Source organism: Pygocentrus nattereri, chromosome 1 (genome assembly GCF_015220715.1).
Source record: "Pygocentrus nattereri isolate fPygNat1 chromosome 1, fPygNat1.pri, whole genome shotgun sequence".
In the NCBI taxonomy this organism is placed as follows: Eukaryota; Metazoa; Chordata; class Actinopteri; order Characiformes; family Serrasalmidae; genus Pygocentrus; species Pygocentrus nattereri.
This window is the reverse complement of record NC_051211.1, coordinates 54,121,204-54,144,734: the sequence shown is the minus strand read 5'-3', so window position 1 is coordinate 54,144,734 and position 23,531 is coordinate 54,121,204. Positions and strand designations below refer to the sequence as shown.

The 23,531-nt window shown below is 42.8% G+C and overlaps 1 protein-coding gene across 7 annotated transcripts in view; it reads right to left on the bottom strand.

Moving 5' to 3' along the window:
• The window catches only part of sox5 (SRY-box transcription factor 5), a 418,494-nt gene that overhangs the window by 4,584 nt on the left and 390,379 nt on the right, over positions 1-23,531 (bottom strand). For 6 of the 7 annotated variants that reach the window (XM_037539858.1, XM_037539854.1, XM_037539856.1 and 3 more), the window contains 5 exons: positions 19,542-19,713; positions 12,817-12,989; positions 5,857-5,959; positions 4,285-4,458; positions 849-1,065 (listed from right to left, as the gene is read on the bottom strand). In XM_037539858.1, coding sequence (XP_037395755.1) covers positions 849-1,065; positions 4,285-4,458; positions 5,857-5,959; positions 12,817-12,989; positions 19,542-19,713 — 839 coding nt within the window. The remainder of the gene's footprint in view (positions 1-848; positions 1,066-4,284; positions 4,459-5,856; positions 5,960-12,816; positions 12,990-19,541; positions 19,714-23,531) is intronic. The other variant, XM_037539868.1, reaches the window with a different exon arrangement.

Below are 23,531 nucleotides of genomic sequence, written 5' to 3'. Positions count from 1 at the left end.
TAGCAATAGAAGAACCTTTTTCTTTGCTAAAGAACCCTTGAAGCACCATGGATTAAAACTAGCAGTATTTCTGAGAAACGAAAGACATTACAAATCGTCTGTGGTGACGTAGATTCGGCTTTCGTTTCGACAGCCTTGTTTTGGGAGTCGGGCCACGTGGGCGGAGTCACAGCACGCTTAGTAGAAACGGGACTTGATGCTTATTTTCAGCTGGTTTATGCAAATTCATTCAAATTCGCACTGAAATCTGCAGCCGCACTGAAAGTCTTACAGTTGAGAGGAAATGAACCACGTGCTGCAAAGTTACAGTCGTGTGCAAAAATTTGGACACCCCCCTCCCCCCTCCCCCTCGTTAGTGAAAACGAGTAATACACTCTCTACAGAGAACACAGTTAAATATGATATTGGTCTGCAAATTTTAGTGCACAATATCTGTTTATTTGAGTTTAATGTATTAAAGAAAAACTGCCATAAGTTTTGCACAGGCAACATTTTATGTTTTATATTTTCGCCCAATATATTAAGTTCACCAAATCAACATTAACTGTGCATTAAGATGCGGGGAAGTGTGTTCTCTGTGGAGGACGTGTCAACAAGTGAAAAGAAAAAAAAAAAAAAAAAAAAAAAAAAAACCCCAAACAAACAAACAAATAGTGCATGCTCTGTAAAAAAAAAACAAAAAAACAAAAAATAAACAAGTGATTTGGGAATGGGTGCCAAAACTTTCGCACAGGACCGCCCGTGGTGCCGTACGCTGCAGTAACGCCACCGTAAAGCAGCGTGGCCCAGTATACAGTGATGTCATGCGGGGACTGTTCGGGTTTGACTGGAAAGCGTGTCTCTCTCACCCCACGGTGAAGTACTGGCGCATCTCCTGCCGGCGGCTGCGCATGATGGCCTTGTACTCGCCGATGCGCAGCTTCTTGCCGTCCACCAGGCAGGTGCGCTTGGGCCGCGGCTTGTACTTGTAGTCGGGGTATTTCTCCAGGTGCTGCTTACTGAGGCGCGCCTGCTCTTCATAATACGGCTGCTTCTCCAGGTTAGTCATGGCTTTCCAGCGTGAACCTGGAGACGGAAGAGGGCGTCAGAGAGCAGATATACACAAACACACACCTGCGCACTTCAACACGCGTCACACTTCGAAATCGGAAACCGTAGAAATCGACTGGAGTTAAGATCGTTTCACTTGACAGTACGCAGCTTTTCGCAGTGAGTTGGTTTGATCTCCCTTAAAATTTCACTTAACTGAACTTCTAATAGTTAATCAGCAGAGTTTAGATGAATAAACAAAAAGTTTAAGGCGGCCTGAACACAAACTTTTTAAGGTGAATCCTTTTTAAAGCCAGCTTCTTTTCCTTGTTGTCTCCTGGCTCTGCAACTGAAAACCACTCCTCTACGCTTCTCACAGTAGATTTGAAATCCATTTTCCGGTGTTTTTGCAGTTTTTCTTTAGATTTAATTGCTAGAAATGAATATGCCTCTCATTGCTCACTAGCAGCCCAACTACATTTCACGAGGAACAAGAGTGTCCTACACTCTTAAAAATGTTTCGATGTTTATTTGGGCCAGAAGTCTCTCCTGCTTCCTTTTTATCTAATGTTGCTTCTCATAAGGATCATCCTTAAGAGAAACATCCAAAGAAACTGACCAATTACCAATGCACTGACTGTGTCCAACAACTCTAACAGACTGGTTTTCTAACAGACGTTTCAAACAACTAGTTGCATGAAGGTTTCACCATGAGCCTCAGTTCTAATGCGGTGAACAGCTTTCAGAATGCTTATCTTGGGCCAGAAGCATTTCATTTCATGCAACATAATATTCTTGCAACCTAATAGTTGCATGACGCTTGACATAGTTTCACAAAACTTGTTTCACGAAGTTGAGACGCTTGCAGCTGTTGCGCTGTTGCAGCTGAGTTTCAGTTGAGTTGCAGCACTCTATACATTGCACAATTTTGTTTCACATTGTTTTAAGCAACGAGTTGCATGAAGGTTTCACCATGAGCCTCATTTTCCCTGAAATAGCTTTCAGAATGTTTTTTTTCTTGGGCCAGAAGCATTTCATTTCATGCAACATAATTTTCAGGCAACCTAATACTTATATGAAGCTTGACATAATAGTTTCACAAAACTTGTTTCACGAAGTTGAGACGCTTGCAGCTGAGTTTCAGTTGAGTTGCAGCACTCTATATATTGCGCAAGTTTGTTTCACGTTGTTTTTAAGCAACGAGTTGCATGAAGGTTTCACCATGAGCCTCAGTTTTGCTGAAATAGCTTTCAGAATGTTTTTCTGGGCCAGAAGCATCTCGTTGCACGTTTCGTTCCGCATGCATCATCATTTCTGTACGACTTAATAGTCAACACAAAGCAATTTGACTGTCTCACGGAACTTATTTCACAAAGTTGAGACCCTTTCAGCTGAGTTTCAACTCGTGCCTCGTGCAATGTCGTTTCATGTGGGTTTCAAGCAACTAGCTGCACGAACATTCAGCATTCAGAGCTTCCGTTTTGATGCTGTAGATAATTTTTTAAATATTTGAGCCAGAAGCATCTCTTCCGTTTTGTCTAATGCTACTTTTCTTCTAACGCTCCTTTTTGTCTAATGCTGCTTTTCCTAATGACGAGATCTTCATTAAGTCTCATCAAAGAGCAACATTTGAGCAAAGGAATTCACCAATTAGCTCCGCGCTGTGTCCAAAAACTCCAACAGACTGGTTTCCACAGAGAAATGCACAGAAATACAGACAAGAGCCGCAACTGTTTCTGCTGTCTACACGTCCGACTTTGATTTTCAGCTCTAAAGGAGGTGCAAGACAGGACTAAGGTTTAAACGAAGGGTGCCACCTTCACGCCCCCCCACCTTCGGAACCCACATTAGCGCCATGCCACGGCCGGCCTGTTAGAGGGCCGAACCGGTGGAGCCCTCTCTCCGTATGAAGTGGCCTTTTGTTTGGTCTAATGAGTACCTTTGAGTGGAAATGATGTCAAACAGAGCAGCGGAGAACGTGCTCTCTGCCCCGGGGCACCAGCGCAGCCGCACTCGCCTGCACTCGCGCCCGCACTCGCGCCCGCACTCGCTCCCGCTCCGTGGCGTGCGTCATTATTCCAGGTGACAGCAGGTTAAGTGGGCCATTCACACACTCCATCTAATTATCAGAGCTCAATAAGAGTACCTGTGGCCTCTGCTCCTTATTCCTCATTAGCGGAGCCCTGCGAACACGCAGGCGCTCGCGTATCCCTCAGCGTGAGCGCGATCGTGGTGGATTTACACTCTCCTACTGTATGTTTAATGGGAAAAAGCTGTCACCGCCGAGCCCGACCCGCACCCGGCTGCTGGAAAGGGGAAACTCCTTCTGTTAACAATTGAGCGAGCGGGAGCCTTATTAAAACCAGATTTGCCGGCGTTATAAAATGCTTAGGAGCTCTTTAAAATGTCAAACACAATCCCAGAGGTCTGGAGGAAATGTCAGACAGACTGGAGTGCTTGTTTAATGCATAATGAATTATATCATCATTGTTGGAGTCGGCTCTCCAGAGCGATTCATTAGGCAGTGGTTACACAACGCGGCGCGGCTGTGTATGGACGCGCACGGAGGACGCAGGAGTCGCTGTTACTATGCTGGATTTTCCCTAGAGGGGAGGAGCAAACACATAGCCCCGCCCCTTTACACATCCCCACACGTGCTGCTTTACATTCCACAGGGCAATACACTGTAAAACAATGGTTTTCACTCAAACACAGCAAAAAAAAAAAGTCAAGTCAGTCTTGCCAAGTAAAATGGTCTTAAATATAAAGTCAGTGAATCTGATATTTCTCCTGAGATTGTTGGAAGACCTGTTTCTATACATTTTTGCTTGTTTCAAGCTATTTTATTAAGTTAGATCATCTCACAACATGTGCTAGAAACCTGGGAAATGATCTGCCAGCATAGGAATATTATTTTCCTATAATGTCTAGAAATAAGCGATATCATCAGATACTATTCTTTTCAGTTTTGGAGTTGGTTTGAAAATTAGTGTGTTGGTGTGTGTTGCGCTGGTGTGAGTGGATCAGACACAGCAGTGCTGCTGGAGTTTTTAAACACCTCAGTGTCGCTGCTGGACTGAGTGCAGCAGCAGATGAGCTGTCGTCTATGACTTTACATCTACAAGGTGGACCGACGAGATAGGAGTGTCTAATAGAGTGGACAGTGAGTGGAAACTCCTGTGTCTGATCCACTCAGACCAGCACAACACACACTAACATGGCACCACCACGTCAGTGCTCCCTCTCGGCTCTTACCGAGGATTTTGCTGATGTTGGAGTTGTGCATGTCGGGGAAAGCCTGCAGGATCTTCCTCCGCTCGTCCTTCGCCCACACCATGAAAGCGTTCATGGGCCGCTTGATGTGCGGCTCGCCGCTGCCACGACCCCGCGCCTCGCGGAACATCCTCGAGTCTGACACGCTGGGGCTGCCTGTGGGGGGGTGGGGGGGTAGTGTGAGAACAGTCATACACACACACACACACACACACACACACATACACACACACACATACACACACACACACACAGCATGTAAACACAGTGACAGACAGCTAATCCTGCTAGAAATTACAGCACTGTGCAAAAGTCAGAGAGCCCTTATTTATTTATGTTCCAGTCAAAACTTTCATTTTAAGTTATTAAAAGATTAGATATAAAATAACCAACTTGCATAAGAACTAAAAAAGTCAAGGAGAAGAAACAGAGAAAATGAGAGAGAGGAGAAAATCAAGCTCTTGAATCAGATCTGGAGAAATGTACATGTAAACATACTCCAGTGTATAAAAAACAATTTTTAAAAATAAAATTAAAACCACTTTAATGCTTTTTAGAGCAACTTTAACCCCGAGCACAAGCTGATCACTTCCAGACTCGCAACTCTGCCTCAACTAAACTAAATCTAAATGGTAAATTAACATATATGTTAATAATATGATATATATATATATATATATATATATATATATATATATATATATATATATATATATATATATATATATAAATTATAATAAACTATAATTATGAACAATAATAATGAACAGTTTCATTTTGCGCTGATTAGAATTTGAAAACTCAGCTGACGAGAGAAAAGTAAAAGCAATTTCCAGTCAAAACGGCCATTAAATACAAGTCAGTTTTTATGGAGATATTTCTGAGGGGGTTCGATATAAAATAGATCTATTAAAAACTGATTAAAAGCTACAGAGAAAACGGAGCTCCTAACAACCACCTGGAAGACCTGATAGACACCAAAACTGCCCCCATCAGATAAACTGCACTTTAAGCTTTGATCTCTGAGCGAGAGGAGAAGATCAAGCTGCTTGATTATCAGAAGAAGCTTGATTATCAACCAGCTTCTAAGACTGAGCTTTGGAGGCGTGTCTGCAGGTTCTTTGAGGAACCGAAAGTGAGGATCCTGAGAAGAACGGAAGCTGGAATGAAGGTGAAGAGACTGAACACTAAACAGCTTGTAGTTTTAGTTGCTGAGGCTTGTGTGTATCTCAGACGTCTGCAGTGCTGCACACCCATTATTATACTGTACATTTACAGAAATGAATAGTTCCAGCGCTAAAATCTCAATAAGCCTCGTTCAAAGCCACTTCATATTCACAAACATGACCACACGCATCAGCGTAGCTCTTAAGCACGGCAAGTTAGCTGTAAATGAAGTACATTGCTTAATCATTGCAATTCCTTTGAATAATAATTTAAATTCATTATTGAAAGTGGGTGTAATTTATCATATGGCATGTTGCCTGAGAGGCTCAAAGCTTCAATGTTGCACCCTGTGAATGAACAAAAAACAACACATAACGAGCGCTTTACCGTCGGAGTCGCCGCTCATGCCGAAGTCCATCATGGCGTGAGTGAACTTGCTCTCCTCGGACTGCTTCAGCTGCTGACTCAGGCTCTCCAGAGCGGCCTTATCCTGCAGACAGAGGAACCGTCCAGTCAGCTTCTCTATGAATTCCACTCATTTTATTACAAAAAAGACATAATTCGCTCAGGATCCTTAAAGAAAAGTCCTATATTTCACATGTGAAGTGTTTACAAGTAAAAATGATAGTACATTTTATTTATAGAGCACTTTTCACGCACAAAACAGCTCAAAGTGCCGAGCAACTGAGCTGTGAAGTTGAGCAATAAAAGCAAAAAAAAAAGCATAAATAAAAAAAAATAAGAAGAGTATTTTATTCTTTAAACAAAGACTTGTCTAAAAACATGCATTTTCATGTTTCTTAGAAATGTGTGATGACCTTGACGGTTTCATTATACGAGGTAATGAGTTCAACAGTTTAGAAGCACAAAAACACATTTTTAACATGTGAAGTGTGTAAAAACTACATTTACACTGCAAAAATAGCATCTTTTCAAGCGAAACGACCCTAAATCTAGTTGACATATCTAACGTTTCTCCTGTTGAGATTGTTGTGAGCTTAATTTAAGATTATCAAACACATTTTTACCTGTTTTAAGTTATTTTATTAAGTAAAATGATCTCACTATATTGGCCGATAATTGTGCTTGTTTTAAGAAATGAGTTCGAAACCAGCCAAATAATCTGCCAGTCCAGTCAGATCATTTTACTTAATAAAATGACTTAATAATATCCAGAAATAAGCTAAATAATCTTAGAACCAATGCATGACCTTCTCAAAATAAGAACTATTGTATATATCGACTAGAATTCATATAATTTCACTATTTTTTTGCAGTTTATTTACTCATATGTGAAATTTATCTTACTTTTTTCTGAGGTTAAGGTTAAATAAAGTCGTTCAGAGCGGTCTGGTGTGAAACGCTCCGTTCTAGATAAACTTACTGAGTCAGAGCCGTTCACAGTGGTGGTGATGGGAACCAGACGTCCCTCTAAAAGCTCCTCACAGAAAGTTCCTACATGACCTGGTTCTGAATGCACTGCCTGATGATCTGAGACGCTTTTGGTCTAGAATGTGTTTCTCCAGAAGACTCGTGTAGGTTCTCTGGTGGTTCTGGATGGTGAATAAAGTGTCTATATCTGTGTTGTCGTCATGGCGACGCCTGGTTCCCATCACCACCACTGTGAAGACGTCTGAACCACTTCACACCAAACCCTCTCTTTGCTGAATGACTTAAATGAGCTACGGAGGAATTTTGAAAGGTTGGTGGAATTCCCCTTTTGGCACTGTTTTAACTATTTAACATCTTTGAAAATTCCAAACAATCACATATAATAATAATGAAAACCCCCGGAAGCCATCAGCTGAGTGTAAAACCACACACTCAAACAAAACGAGGTAGGAGTGAAACGCATGCCTTCACTCTCTCCCTCTCTCTCTCTCTCTCCCTCTCTCTCTCTCGGCCCTGAGGTCGATGCATTAGAGAGAACGAGAGCGCTCTAGAGACGAGAGCGAGTGGGACCGCATGGCCTCCTGGGTATTTATTACACCCAATAAAAGGCAGATTAACTCTGCATCTACATGCCTAATGTAGCCGGGGCACGCGTTTCAGCGCGACACCCCCGCCTTTCTCCAAACACATCCTCTCACAAACACGCGCAAACCACCCCCCCCCACCCCCCAAGCTGCATCTGGGGCTTAATTAGTCGATTAGACTCCATCCTAAACGTGTGCCATCTTTAAAACACACACCCGGAGAGGGTGCTCGCCATTAGAGAGTGACCCAGGCGAGCCGCGCCGCTGTAATGAAACGCATTACACCGTTCCACAGCCATACAGATTTAATTATTCATTCTGGGTTAGTGAGTGGGGTTTAAATGAATGCACGATGGAGAGACGATTTGTCCCTGGAGAGCGGTAGAGAGAGGCAGAGCTAGAGAGAGAGAGAGAGAGAGAGAGAGAGAGAGAGAGAGAGAGAGAGACAGGCCAAGAGCGTTGAGGTTGGTGTTTAAACCGAATCAGTCTCAGCGTGTCGCCTCATGTTTGGTGTGGTTGAACTGGACGTTCCTCGTTCCTTCTAGACTCATTTGGCCTGTTCATCTAGATCAACGGCATCTGACGCCGACGACGGCTGCAGAAGATAAACGACCAGATGGATCTGATGTGCACTGCAGATCTTTCTGTTGCTCCTTTGCTATTCATAACAGCTTTTGTGCTCCAAAGGGGAAGATTTCACACTCACGAGTCCCAATCGTGAGGATTTATTTCTCCCACTGTTGTCTGACACTATTATTGCTAAGGAATTTTAAGAGAATCATCATTAAATTGCAAAAAAAAACAAAAAAACGAGTTTTTACTGTCACAGTACTGTGAAATATGGTCAAAACCCATAAAAAGGCATGTAAATAAGCCACTGTATTTAACATGAAACGTCGTTTTTTCACAGACATTTGCATTTATTTTAACGGATGTTTCTGTTATTATTACAGTAAAATACTGCATGTCAGTAATTGAACTAGTGAAAATACTGAATTACAGTAAAAGTCTGTATTTCTAAGCCAGATGACTGTAATTTTACAGATTTTTAAAGCACTGTGCAAAAGTCAGAGAGCGGCCTTCGTTTACTTACTTTCCAGTCAAAACATTAATTTTTCAGGAGATGTTATTAAAAGATTAGATATAAAATAATCAACTTGCATAAGGAATAAAAAGAGGTGGAGAAAATTACAGTAAAATACTGTATATCAGTAGTTGAACTAGTGAAAATGTTGAATTACAGTAAAAGTCTGTATTTTTAAGAAACTAATGACTGTAATTTTACACATTTTTACCATCATTGAGAAAACATACATTTTCTGTTGATTTTTTAATTTTTTTTAATTTTTTTAATCAAAGATCAACATTTGTGCATTTCCGCTGGGTTCCAATCAAACATTTGAAATCACTGTTAAAAATGTCAGAATCAACATTTTCAGTAGTAAAAAAAATAATTTGGTTGCAGATTAACGTATAAAATTATTTATATTTTATTAGTATTGTGTTCAGAGTGCGTTCACTAATATTATATATATAAAATTGTGTTCAGAGTGATTTTAGAATGAAAATGACTGAAAAAGGTGCTTAACATCAAGATTGATATTGCATTATGAGGTTTATAGCATATTCTCACAAAAAGAAATAAAAAGTCCTGGAAATTCTAAATAAAACATCTATTAAATAAATAAATAAATGTCTAATTAACACGATTTAAATTTACAATTTAAAAAAGTCAGATTATTATTATGAACTAATATCAATATTTAATATTTCTGAACAGCAGTGTATAAGCTAGATTTATATGCTCCTCCTATTGGGTCACAAGCTGTGCATTAAAGGGCCCCCGTCCTACATTTTTCCTGCATTTTATTTTTCCCCCTGAGGTCCGTTTATAATGATATAGAATGATATTATTAGCGTTTCATTTTATATTTGTTTGGTTTTATGTATCAAGCAGCCCTGGCCATTCATTTTTACAGCCCTTTAGAAATAAACAGGCTGTTTTCCTTTCACTCTGTTTCTGCTTTGTTATTGTGCCTTTAAGACTGACGTATGTAAATGAGCTCTATTCTGATTGGTTGCCTTGCACTGTGCCTCCTGTTCTGAAAGCGGTCAGGGCTGAAACAGCTTAGTTTTCATGTAAGGACTGTTTGGAGTGGACGGTCATTTTGAAACTTTAATAATGTTTATGTTCTACATCAGACTCCCTTCAAAAAAGCTGTGGTCAGTGTAGAGCTGTGGTCAGTGTAGAGCTGAGGTCAGTGTAGAGCTGTGGTCAGTGTAGAGCTGTGATCAGCGTAAAGCTGAGGTCAGCGTAGAGCTGTGGTCAGTGTAAAGCTGAGGTCAGTGTAGAGCTGTGGTCAGTGTAAAGCTGTGGTCAGTGTAAAGCTGAGGTCAGTGTAGAGCTGAGGTCAGTGTAAAGCTGAGGTCAATGTAGAGCTGTGGTCAGTGTAAAGCTGAGGTCAGTGTAGAGCTGTGGTCAGTGTAAAGCTGAGGTCAGTGTAAAGCTGAGGTCAGTGTAGAGCTGTGGTCAGTGTAAAGCTGTGGTCAGTGTAAAGCTGAGGTCAGTGTAGAGCTGAGGTCAGTGTAAAGCTGAGGTCAATGTAGAGCTGTGGTCAGTGTAAAGCTGAGGTGAGTGTAGACCTGTGGTCAGTGTAAAGCTGAGGTCAAGATGAAGCTGTGATCAGTATAGAGCTGTGGTCAGTGTAGAGCTGTGGTCAGTGTAGAGCTGATCTATAGAGAGGTCATCACTCCTAAAGCAGCTTCATTAAGCCGACAGCAATCAGCACAATCACCACACAGCGGAGAACCAAGTGTGTGAGCGTGTGTTTACAGCAGGCGCTCAATTAAACGGGAGCCCATATGAATGTATACACACTGTGGTTCTGTCTGTCTGTCCATTGTTTTCACTTGTCTGTCTGTCTGGTCTGTCGGTCCCATCTGCCGTGCCTGTCTGCCGTGTCTTATTAGTGGCCGTGGGAAAATGTAGGATATGGGCCCTTTAATCCACTCGGAGAGGACAGTCATGCTTGCAGTCTTTACACAGCAGATAACGACATCTTAGCAAGTAAAAACATCCAAAACACAGTCAACATATCTAATATTTCCCATCACAGGATCGCTGTGAGAGCGTTATGAGATTATTTCATATCTCTAGACGTTTGTTACTGGTTTTAAGTAATGTTATCTTAGGAAAGTGTCTCATTCTGTTTGGAGAAATAATGAACAGAATTTGGCTTAATTCAAGAAATACAGCTTAAAACCTGTAAAATGACATTGGAATAAGACACTTTCATAAGATAAAGTTACTTAAAACAGGTCAAAAATATCTAGAAATAAGTTAAACAATCATACAATATTCTTACAACAATGTCATAATAATAAATACAGTATATCACTGCTGTCAGAAAACAAACCTCGTATCTCCGTTTTTGTCATTTTTCAGTTCTTAACATAATTTGAAAGTACCAGTGGTCCTATATCGTCTATGCACGTTTCATGATGAATGGGCTAAAAGAAACGACCCAAAATGACTTGGAAAGACGTCTGGTTCCATTGACTTACATTAAAAGTAAGGTATGTTTTTTCCTTCTCCTGTAAAGTTGGCACTTTGGAGATACGAGGTTTGGATCCGACAACGGCGATATATAGATATACTAATGATGCTGTCGGAACAAAACCTCGTATCTCCAAAATTGTAACTTTACAGGAGAAGGAAAAAACCTACTTTACTTTTAATGTAAGTCAGTGGAACCAGAATTTTTTCCAGGTCATTTTGGGCCGTTCATCATGAAATTTACATACAATATAAAGGAAAATAGACAGAAATGGAGATACGGGGTTTTGTTCCAATAGCAGTGATATATTATACATTAGCTAGATGATATATAGATATATTGACTATGTTTAAGATGTTTTTACTTCACTAGTGGATGTGTGCAGAATCATGGGGTCAGTTAGGTGTGTGTAATTCTCTTGTTTATGAACGCACGCTGCTTGTTCAAGTGTGTGTGTGTGTGTGTGTGTGTGTGTTGCACGCCGTGTTTGCTCAGCTGTACGGTGAAGGCACTCGCCACACCGCGCCTGCTTGCCGTGGGGACCAGCTGAGTGTGTTTAACAAACACGTCCAATTTAGTGGGGCAGCAGAGGGGGTGCAGAGGGGGTGCTGTAGTCACTTAGCATTACCATCATCGCTGCCTGTTAGCACGAGCCTGTCCTGCTCTGAGCCCGTCCTGATCTGAGCCCGTCCTGCTCTGAGCCCGTCCTGCTCTGAGCCTGTCCTGCCCTGAGCCTGTCCTGCTCTGAGCCCGTCCTGCTCTGAGCCCGTCCTGCCCTGAGCCTGTCCTGCCCTGAGCCCGTCCTGCTCTGAGCCCGTCCTGCCCTGAGCCCGTCCTGCTCTGAGCCCGTCCTGCTCTGAGCCCGTCCTGCTCTGAGCCCGTCCTGCTCTGAGCCTTATTTAGTGGCTCGCGAGACCGAACGACATGTTCTTAGCGTTTTGTGAAGCACTGTGTTTATAAACAAGCCACTGTCCTCACATTTAACTGGGATTCACTCCTATTCAGCTTTCCTGTTGTCGTTTTGTCGTCCGCATTGTCATTCAGTCTGGCTCCAACTCCACCACACCGCCAAACAACCTCAAATCTAGTTACTATATCTAATATTTCTCATTAAGAGACTGTTGTATGAATATTCTAAGACTTTTCCGGCTGTTTCTACACATTTATTCTGTGTTTTAAGTCATTTCCTCCAGTAAAAGTGTCTTATTCCATTAGCGTGTCGTTTGACTTGTTTTGAGAAATAACGAAAATCATCCTGCTAATTTGTAGAAATGATGCCGAACGCGAGTAAAAAGCGATCTGCCAGCGGAGTAAGACACCTTCTGCGCCCGACAAGCCAGAAATATCCAGAAATAAATGAAATAATCGTATAATATTCTAACACCAGTGTCATAATGAGATATATTAGACACACTGACTACATTTAAGATTTTTCACTTGCTATTATATCATTTTTGCAGTGTAATAGATAATAAAAGAACCTCCTACGCTGGAATAAAATGATATTTAGGCAAGTGAAATGATCTTAAATCTTGGCAACGTTCTCTGTTTCTCATTAGGCGAGCTTTTAAAGACTAAGAATAATTATGAAACTGGTTTCTGGACATTTTTACCTGCTTGAAGTTATTTTATCTAGTGAAACTGCGCTAGAAATCTATTGGCATTATATCTGAATAGGAAGCAAATTGATCTGCATTGTCTGAAAACAAGTGAAATCTGCCATCAGTATAAAACAGTGTCTGTAGATAAAATCACTCGGATCTAAAAATGCTAAATACTCGACGTGTGTTAAGGTGATTGAGATGGAAACCAACCTTCTCAGAGCGTCCGTTGTTGAGGGTCAGGCTGTTGACTGCTGCCACTTTGGCGTCCAGAACCTGCTGCTCCCTCTTGAGCTGCTCCTTCATCTGCCGGGCCTCCTGGAAGGCCTTGGTCACAGCCTCGTGGTCATTCAGATAGCCTCCTGAGGTGATGGATGACAACAGGTCTGGAGGAGCAACAGGTAAAAGAGAAAGACGTCAGACTGTCTCAAGGCGCGAGCACGCCGAGCTGAAGTCCACAGACAGCTGACTCCTCGTCCTGGACCTATCAGAACCAGAACAGCCAGACATGCCAACAGCTTTTTCCTCAGAGCTGCAGCTCATTAACCACTTTAAACCGAAACTGAACCATCAAACCTCCTCGCTGTATTACAGTGACTCTATGCTTATTTGCACAGCTGTACAGATGTTTTCAGGTGATCAGATCATTCTGTAATATTCTGTACATGATCATTTTCACAGTATACGCCTAATCAGACCTGCATATGTCCAAAACGGTAATTTTACAGGAGAAGGAAAAAACCTTCTCGACTTTTAATGCAAGTCAATGGAACCAGAATTTTTTCCAAGCAATTTTGGGCCGTTTCCTTTTATTCATTAAGGATGAAATTTGCACACAATGTAAAGAGCAGATGAAAAGCAGATGAAAATCATTTTGAACTTTTTCAAGCGACCTTTTGGTGCCCGTGCGGTAGATCCAGCCACGCTTAGAGAGGCTGAGCTGGTGTGGACCTTCTGAAGGCCTGCCTTTTAGTCTCTTTGTAAGCAAACAGCACATCATGTAATTTAAGAACCCGAGACATGCGCACCATATTTCCATAACAACATCAAGACGTCCAAAAAAAGCGCAAATGGATGCGTCGCGTTAGCGTCTCTGGTTTACCGAGCGTGATTTGTAACGATGAGGAACAGTTGTTCACTGCATCTCTCAATTTACACCTGTATGCAAACGTGGAGCAGGTGTTAATTTTGTTTGCATCCACAGAAGGAATCTATAGACGCAACAAACCGAAGGCGCAAATGTAGGAAAGTGGCTATGGGGGAAAATACCGTCTATCCGAACAATTTGCAACCAAACGCACTGGGATTACATTCCATCCGTGCTGCATTCCAGCGCACAAATGTGGAGTTTTGTTTTTTAGACTTAAACTGAGGGACACCAGGTGAGGCCACCCAGCACTAACGCACTGCAGAGCCTTTGGGCTGGACACATTAGCATACTGTGCGCTGCGGGCAGAATGCATTAACACACACACACTGACCACTTGACTGTCGGCTCTGTGAGTCAGAGTTGGCCGAGTTTGTGGTTGGAAACAACACGACGGGGGGGTGGGGTGGGGTGGGGTTGGTGGTTGGGGGGCAGAATGAAAGAAACTGAAAGACGGTGAAGACGAGAGCCAAACAAGAGTCAAAACAGAGCGGCTGCATAACACGGCAAATCTTTTCAAGTGAAACGATCATAAAGCTAGTTTATATATATATTGTCTTGTCTTATATATATATATATATATATATATATATATATATATATATATATATATATATATATATATATATATGTTTAACCAGTTTCCCTCAGCAGTGAGTTCATCACAATATACATTAGAATAAAGTCGTATTTATAATTCAAATAAACAGAAAAACAATAAACAGTAACAAGAATTTCTCGGGTCCATATTTTTCCTGGACACCTTCACAGCCGCCACAGAGACTCGTTAATATCATCAATGACATCATGAGCTCAATTTACTGAGCACTGATTGGTCAAACCAGGAGCTGCTTTTTAACTACATATAATACTGGACTTCCTCGAGGAGGAGCGGCTTGGAGATGGTTAAACACACCAACATCCAGAAAATCACTATATATATATAAACACAAACTACACAAATAAATAGATTTTGAAAATGAGTCTTAGGTGTCTAAGACTTTCTCACAGTACTGATATATATATATATATATATATATATATATATATTTATATGTTTTTTTTTCTCCTGTTGAGATTGTTGTGAGCTTAATTTAAGATTACTTCCCTCATTTCTAGACACTTTTTACTTGTTTTGAGTATTTTTATTAAGTAAAATGGTCAAACTATAGCGGCAGATAGTTCAGCTTGTCTTAATAAATGTGCTGGGAGCCAGCAACATTATCTGCCTGTACAGTGAGATCATTTTACTTGACATAAAACAAGTAAATCATGCCTAAAAATGAGTGAAATAACCTCATAATCAGTGCACAACCATCTCAAAATGGGAAATATTCGATATATTGACTGGCTTTCACTTGAGAAGATCGCCTGCTCTGCAGCGTGCAGGTCTGTTTCTCCGACACATGAATCCGTCTAGATGTTGGTTTCTAAGAAAAACACCTTCAAATGTTATTTAAACTTCAGGCTCTTCGTACTGGCACATCACATTTACAGCTCGAGAGCATGGCACCGCTCAAACAACTCTTTTTGGCACCTTTATTTCAAGAATGCAGCCCCTCTCATTGTCCTCCTTCTGCAGCGCGATGTGCTAAAATAGTGCTAAAAATCTGGCTGGGCATCAGCGGTTAAGTTGCATAATGTGCCCACACATAATATGATCATCAGCGAGAGGGTGAAAAGGAAATCTGCTACTTATTTACAACTGTAAATGTCATCACATCCCTGCGGCGAACACACACGGGACCGTGGAAGTGGCGGTTAAACAGGCGCCGCGCGACGCCGCGCTACACTTGGACAAATCTGCGCCCTCACATTCGGAGATTCCATTAAAAGCTCCCCTTCCCCTCCATTTGCTTTAACACTTCTCATGGAAAAGGGATTCGGAGGTTTTTAAAAGCTCACAAATACACGCGCATCTCTCTCAATCTGGGTTTATCACCGGAAAGCACATGGAGTTCTTTGAAGGGAGAGAGAGAAAAAGCGGAGATTATGCCTTATTAAGGCCGAAAGACCGCTAATTTGCTCGTCCCGGAACATCTGCCCTGATGCATATCAAAGATGCTTCTCGCGGCCTTTTTCACGGCTATCATTTGTATTATTTCCCGCGGCTTAGCGTCCGTATGTCTGTGGAGGGACTATCCGACGCTCCATCTCGCCGGGTTAGATCTAACAAAGACCCGCGCTTGATAATGGCTCTTTATCTGAGTTAATCCGCGCTCTAATGCTGAGCTGGCTGGATTAAGTGCTCCCATTTGAAATGGCAGAGGAGTGAACTCCTCTAAAAAGTCATATGTGGTGAAAAGCTGCTGAAGTAGAGGTCGAGCGGCAGGCGCCTGGCGGGCGGTGGGCTACCTGGCTGTTTGGGGGTGAAGATAAATACACAAATAAACACGAATTACTGTGTTTTTTCTTCAACATGATGCAGTTTTTGGTACTGAAGTAAACAGCGTCAAGCGTTTTGCACTAGAAAAGTGGGATTTTTTCACAACCCCCAAAAAATGCATATCGCTGTAAAATTTACATTTCTGACAGTTTTTACACTGTAAAAAATAGCATCTTGTCAAGTGACATTGTCTTAAATCTAGACGATATATCTAATATTTCTCCTGTTGAGATGGCTGTGAGCTTATTGTAAGACTAAGTTATTTTCAAACATTTTTGCAGGTTTAAGTCATTTCATGATCTAAAAATGATGACAATATGGTCAGATCATTTTACTTAGTAAAATGACTTAAAACAGGTAAAACATGTCTAGGAATAAGCGAAATCGTCTTAAAATAAATGTACAACCATCTTAAAATAAGAAATATTAGATATAATATATATCTATTGTATAATATATAAGAACATTTCACTTGACAAGACGCTATTTTCTGCAGTGCAGTGTGTATCTTGGTGTATATCACTCTAAGATTCTTCATTTTTAATAAGAACCATTTTTAACAACCAAAATAAACCTGTTTTCTTTTTGTGCAAAACACCACAGTACATATATAAACTTTTTCATTGTTCAGTTTTTGACATCATTTCAAAGTACCTGTTGCTCTTTACATTGCATGTGAATTTCATGAAGAATGGACCAAAAGAAACGGCACAAAATGACTTAGAAAGACGTCCGGTTCCATTGACTTGCATTAAAAGTAACTTGGGTTTTTTCCTTCTCCTGTAAAGCTCCCGTTTTGGAGATCCGAGATTTTCTTCCGACAGCAGCGATATGCCATTGCATTCACCAGACCTGCATGCCCAGAAAAAATCAGGGCAGCTTTCAGTTCAAATTTTCCACCTTAAATGGAGTCGAAGTTTCTTCTTGGTACCTGTACAGGTGCCGGAATGTCACTTCCACCTCATTTAATGTGGAGCTGGAATTTTGAATAAGGTTTGGCGAATTTCTCAATCCATTTGTCCCATTTGTGCCCTGTACACTCACCACTCCACCAGACACTGCTGGAATTTGGAAAATATTACATTTACAGTAATAGTAACAGTACCAGCTGGCTGATGCCTTGTTTCGCACACAAGGTCCAGAGACTACTGCCTCACAACTGACCAAGTCTGGTGGCTTCTCAGTCTGGCAGCATGTGAGAAAATGAGAGAGGATTTGGTGTCCATGACAGGCTAAAGCTAACCCTAAAGCTCCGGCCATTCCTTCACTGCGAAAAATGATATATAAGCAAGAGAAAGCATCTCAAATGTAGTCAACATATCTAATATTTCTCATTATGAGATTGTTGTAGGAATATTGTGAGATTATTTCACTTATTTCTGTACATTTTTACTTGTTTTGTGTAATTTTATCTAGTGAAAATGTCGTATTCCACCAGCAGATCATTTTACTTGTTTGACGCATCATTTCTTGGAATTAACAAGATCATTTGCATTATTTGCTAAAACAAGTCAAATGGTATGTGGTACATTCAGTAGATAAAACTGGTGGAAAAAATCTTAGAATATTCTCATGAGAGTCTCATAATGAGAAATATTAGTTATATCAACTACATTTAGGCTGTTTTCACCTGCTAAGATGTCATTTTTTACAGCATTTATATCTTTTGCCTTGAAAACAATGTGGACTACTTCAGTTGCAACGGACTAAACGGTGGGAGGTGACTGAGGGTCGGCTGCTAGTTTTATTTGAAATGTGACAAACATCCGTTTCTTAGCCACTTAGTTAAAGAGGCCAATATTAGGAGCTCCACACTGTACGTTGCATCATCTGTGCATATTTATGGCAAACCTGTATATCAGCTGCTGCCACTCACAACCCACATAGTGACAGTGAGACTAATCTGGACACGAAGTGACTGCAGTCTACGCAGGGACGACTGACCTTACGGGAACATTCGGAGACAGAGAGAAGAGAGCAAAAGTGACCCATATAACTAGGAGAGTGAGATCAGCCCAGCAACCTGAGCCCACATTCAATTCCCAGGCTTCGCTATTGCACCGAATGGGCTCACGTCTCATAATGTTGACCTGAAGTCTATGTAGGGCATCTCCTCTGCAGGCCTCTGTCCAATACCCACTACAGACTGAGGAATGGAGTGGGACTACGGGGTGATGGGCACAGAGGACACAGCTGCTGACAGGCTCCTCAGCTGCGGTTTTCCGAGGTGACAGTGACATGGCAGGAAAGGGATAGAGGTTGGCATGAGGAGCTGGGAACTCTGGGAGAGAGTCCCAGGACAGACGTCTCTCAGCTGGGTCACCCAGAGGAGAGATGGAGTGGGGGGGCCGGAGAGGAACGTTTCAGGGACGACAGACACACATATGCAGGGATGTGTGTGGACGTACGTACGAAAAACATTTCGCTGCCGAATCTTCCTCTTCCTGACCTCCCAAAGACGCGCAGCAGATGGAAAAATCACAGGGCAGAAGGCCCACTCTAATTGTGAGCTAAAGCACCGGCTTGCCTCAACATGTTCCAGAGGATTCCGGCGAAAAAACTTTACCCTCTAATCCATTTTTCAGAACAAAAAACATCTGGGCCACAAATCCACTAATCTGCTATTAAATCCTGGGATTTGTTGAAAAACACAGCGATTACAGGGAAAGAAGTCTGAAATGGTGAAGAGTGGAGTGGGGAGGGGAGGGAGCGGGGGGAGATATTGTGTTATTGTGGCATTAATGCAGGTTGTTTGTGCCGTGCGTGGTAACAGAGTTGTATAAGAGGCTTGTCTAATCTCATAGCCAGTACAGGATGCCTGTCATGAAAGCTCCTTGTGTGTCTCTATTCAGCTTCCTGAAATACAACAGAATAAAAGCTGCGCTCTCTCTTTTCCCGATTTCTCTCTCTCTCTCTCTCTCTCTCTCTCTCTCTCGCTCTCTCTCTCTCTCGCTCTCATTCCCTTTCTGCTTCACGTGGCTACCTAACAAGCTTCCCCCTCTCACATTTAAACTCTAATAAACATTTGACAATATGCCCTTCAGGCACAATTAAACCCTACAGACCTAAAAATGTAACATCAATTACAGACTCTTACAAGTGCCTGTGGCAGGAGGGGAAAGGCATGCTCACAGAACACGAATGCTTCCCATTCATGTGATGCAGAGGATGAGCAGCTGTTGGAAATGGTTTATGGTGCAACAGGAAGGTTCGTTTAGCGACAAGTGGAGGTGGAGCTACCAGTTTATTTGACACACTTACTATACAGGCACAATTACTGACTATATGCACAACCAAACGGCCTTTTTTGTAGGTGTACCCGATAAAGCTGCCATCATCAAGTGCCTAATAAACTGGTAACTCAGGGTGTATTAGGTTTATAAAACATTAAAAAGGTATAAATACCTATGGAGCTGATTCTGGGTGCAGGTCCACCGATGCTGGAGGGGGCGCTGTGCTTCAGAGATCCGGGGCCCAGCTTCATGGCAGGGACCTGTGGGGAAGCGGGGGAGGTGGGTGACTTGCTCTCGGATGTCTTAGGCTTGGCTGACAGATTCAGGGGCTGAGCGCCCTCGTCCTGCAAAGGCAAAACAGCAACACGTTTGGCCTGGCGTGATCTTTTTCCCCGCGTTGTTCTGTCTCCTCGGCGACTCGGGACCCAATCACGACAGCCAGCCGGAGTCAAACCAACCAACTACAGGCCAAAGGAAATTAAAACGGGGCGCCCGTTGGTCACATGCGGCCATGGATCAAGGAAAGGAAGGCACAGGGACGGATGGGGGCGCATGTTTGCAAGCTTGTCAGATTCAGAACGTTCTGCGCATTGCTGTTTCCATGCAAGGTATCCATGCTCTCTAAGTCATAAGGGCAATGCCATGCAAGAGCACACATGTAATAGAACATGCTTCTATTCAAACACAAACACTCATATAAAATTATGTACATACACAAGAGTCCCCAACTACATTCCTGGAGAACCCGCGTAAGGTCCTGCAGGGGTATTCCAGAAATGGGTTTGGAAACCGTTGACATACACCACAACTGTGCCTCTCGAAACACCATATGTGCATTCACTTAAAACCCCGTAATGCACTACAAGAACACAATTTGAGTGCATCCAATGTTCCAGAGTAAAGTACTCCATGGGACGCTGGAGGGCTGTTAACCAGGGAAATCGAATGATAACTTCAGGTGCTAAACGGCAATCGTCTCCGCAAGACTTGTGGACCGGAGCATATTGCAGCAGTTGCGTGATCGTGCAGCCATGTGGATGTCTACCCATGCGGGTACGCGTGATCAAATTAATCACTGCTTCGCAATCGCCCCTGCCGCTGCCCTAATCACATCACAGGAGACCCCCACCTGACAAGGAGGGCCAATTAGATCGTGGAGCGGCAGATGCAGCCCCACCCTGCCCGGATCAAGACAACACAATTAAAATGAGGATTCAGCCCGGCTGCCAGGAGGAGCCGGCTGGAGTGGGCAAAGCCTTCTTAATCTTCTACAACGTTTAAATACCTAACAACCTGTGTAATCTGGGGCTCCAACTGGAGCTGCGGCAGAAGATGCGGAGTGTGCGAAGAGACCACCCACTAGGATGATTGGACGAGCTCATGTTGGCGTGGATCAAAGCTGTCGATCACCATTATTCTGGCAGGGGCGGGTTCAGGTCAAGAGAATGCCGTATAATCTCCGCTGCATGCATGTTAACCTGGAGCGCACAACATCTGCTCCAACACCTGGCTCTGGAGTTTTGACCACACCTTCTGTCCCTAATGGCAACTGCGTAGTCATGTATTACTCGTAGCAGTGAGCTCCATTACCGAGGCCTGCAATTCTTGTTCAAGTGCAGTTCCCCGTGGCTCTTAACTCTTGAAATAGCTCTCTGAAGGTGGAGAGTTGGAGAATCTCTCCATCACAACCACCTGGTGCTTCCCAAACAGCTCAACCTGTTGGGCCAGAAGCAGAACCTAGGCTTAATAGTGGTCTACTACACCTGGTATCACTTTGTCTCTCCTGTCTTTCTCGATTGCACCGGCTGAGGCTCTCCGAGGTTCGCCAGGCACTGAGAGCTTCACAGCAGAGCTGGATCTGTGAGGCTGGGGAGCTAGATTAAGACCTTCCCCTCGCCTCTTGTTCTGTGATGGGCCGTAACAGGATTGTCCTCATTAGTACAGCGCTGAATGGTGGGGGAAACCAGAGGGATCGTCTCCTCCCATTGCGGCAGTAGCACAATAGCTGTACATGAATGAGGAAGACTAAGAAGGACTTGCGTAGAATACTGTATCGTGACCCTTATTGTGTCAGGCTTGCCACCGAATCGGTGAGGTAGAACTGAATATTTATTACAGATAATGCCTTACTCCCTCGCTCCCTCCCTACTGCTGGAATTGTTCTTCGGTGAGGCAAATCCTTGGGTGGGACGTTAGCCAACTTGAATAAGCCACTAAGGGGAGAATTGGGAGAGACTGGCTAAGCTGCATGCTTGGCTAGGCTAGGTTCAGCCTGCGCCACACACGTTTTCTCGACATGGCTTTCCTGTTAGGGAGGAGACCAAGATCTAAAAAGCTTTCTAAAGCCATAATTACTTTGTTAAGCACACTAAAAGAGGGTTTATTAACTACTAGGCCTGTGCCAGAAAGCATAGACTATCTAAGCCTAACTTGGTAACTAAAGGAACCGCGCCAGCACTGCCAAGCATAGGGCTACTAGTGCAATGATATGTAGCAGGTGAATGTCATATTTTCCCCTGCCGGAGTGCTGACACATATAAGTGACATCATTTGCCCTGCTTCTTATCACCCTGGCTGACGTTTCAATTACTGAGACAAGTGTGCGTGCCTGGCTATTTGTCCTAATCATGCCTGTCTAGAGGAGTGGCCTGCTACACACACACACACACACACACACACACACACACACACACACACACACACACACACACACACACACACAAACAATTCCCTCATCTGGTTCCTTTCGCTGTCTGCCAAGTAGCTCTGTGGTCAGCTTGCAGTCTTAACAGAACAGATTTACACCCACAGACTGAACATATACATCCTATGGCCCACACACCCACTCACGGCTGGGGCCTGTAGCAAAGTCTGGGAGCACAGATATACAAGCAGCAGGGAAAATGCAAGCAGGACCACCGTAGGAAAGTCTCTGGTCAGGTACAGCAAAAAACTCGGGTTTAATTTCCACCCAAATCAGCCACTGAGTACAAAACTAGAAAACATATCTAACAGAAAGTATAGAAAAAAGCCACAACAACTAAATACACTCACTGGCCACTTTATTAGGTAAAGTAAAAGGCTGGATCCCCTTTTTCCTTCAGAACTGTCTTAATTCTTCATGGTACACTTTCAACAAGGTGTTGGAAACGTTCCTCAGAGATTCTGGTTGGTTATTTGAGTTCCTGTTGTCTTTCTATCATCTGGAACCAGTCTGCCCATTCACCTCTGACCTCTCACATCAACAAGGCATTTTCGTCCACACAACTGACCGCTCACTGGATATTTCCTCTTTTTTGGACCGTTGTCTGTAAACCCTAGAGATGGTTGTGTGTGAAAATCCCAGCAGATCAGCAGTTTCTGAAATACTCAGACCAGCCCGTCTGGTACCAACAACCACGCCACGTTCAAAGCCCCTTAAATCCCCTTTCTTCCCCGTTCTGATGCTCGGTCTGCACTTCAGCAAGTCGTCTTGACCACCTCTACAGGCCTAAATGATTAGCTATTTGTGTTAAGAAGCAATTAAACAATTAAGTGTACCTAATAAAGTGGCCGGTGTGTGTAATATCAGTATTTTCAGTATTAAGTGCAACTTCGCCTGACATTCTTTTCGGGAGGCTTTCAGTGTTTTCAAAGAAATCTTCACGGATGTTCTTCCACACCTCCAAAGTTCAGGATTAGAAGATTGGCATATGCTCCTTCTCCAAGTAACCCCGAACACATTCAATGATGTGGAGATCTGGTGCTGAGTGGTCTTCTCACAGTGGAAGGATGGACAGAAACACCTGTGGATGTTTTCAGATCTGAAGCAGCTTGATCTTCTCCTCTCTCTCAGAGATGGAAGCTTTAAGTGCTGTTTATCTGATGGGGGCAGTTTTGGAGTCGACCAGGTCTTCCAGGTGGTTGTTAGGAGCCACATTTTCCTATATGACTGAGTATATATGACTGAGTATATCTTCATTGTATTCACTTAAAAGGTTAAAGATTCCTAAGTGGTTCTAGGCTTCAATGTACAGTTCTACACTCTTAAAAAGATGATGCTTCAAGGGTTCTTTAGTAATGAAAATGGTTCTGGATGCTCAAAGAACCCTTAGCATGCTTAAAGGGTTATTTCCATCATAAAAAGGGTTCTTCAGGTTGATGGAAAACGTGCTATAGGCTG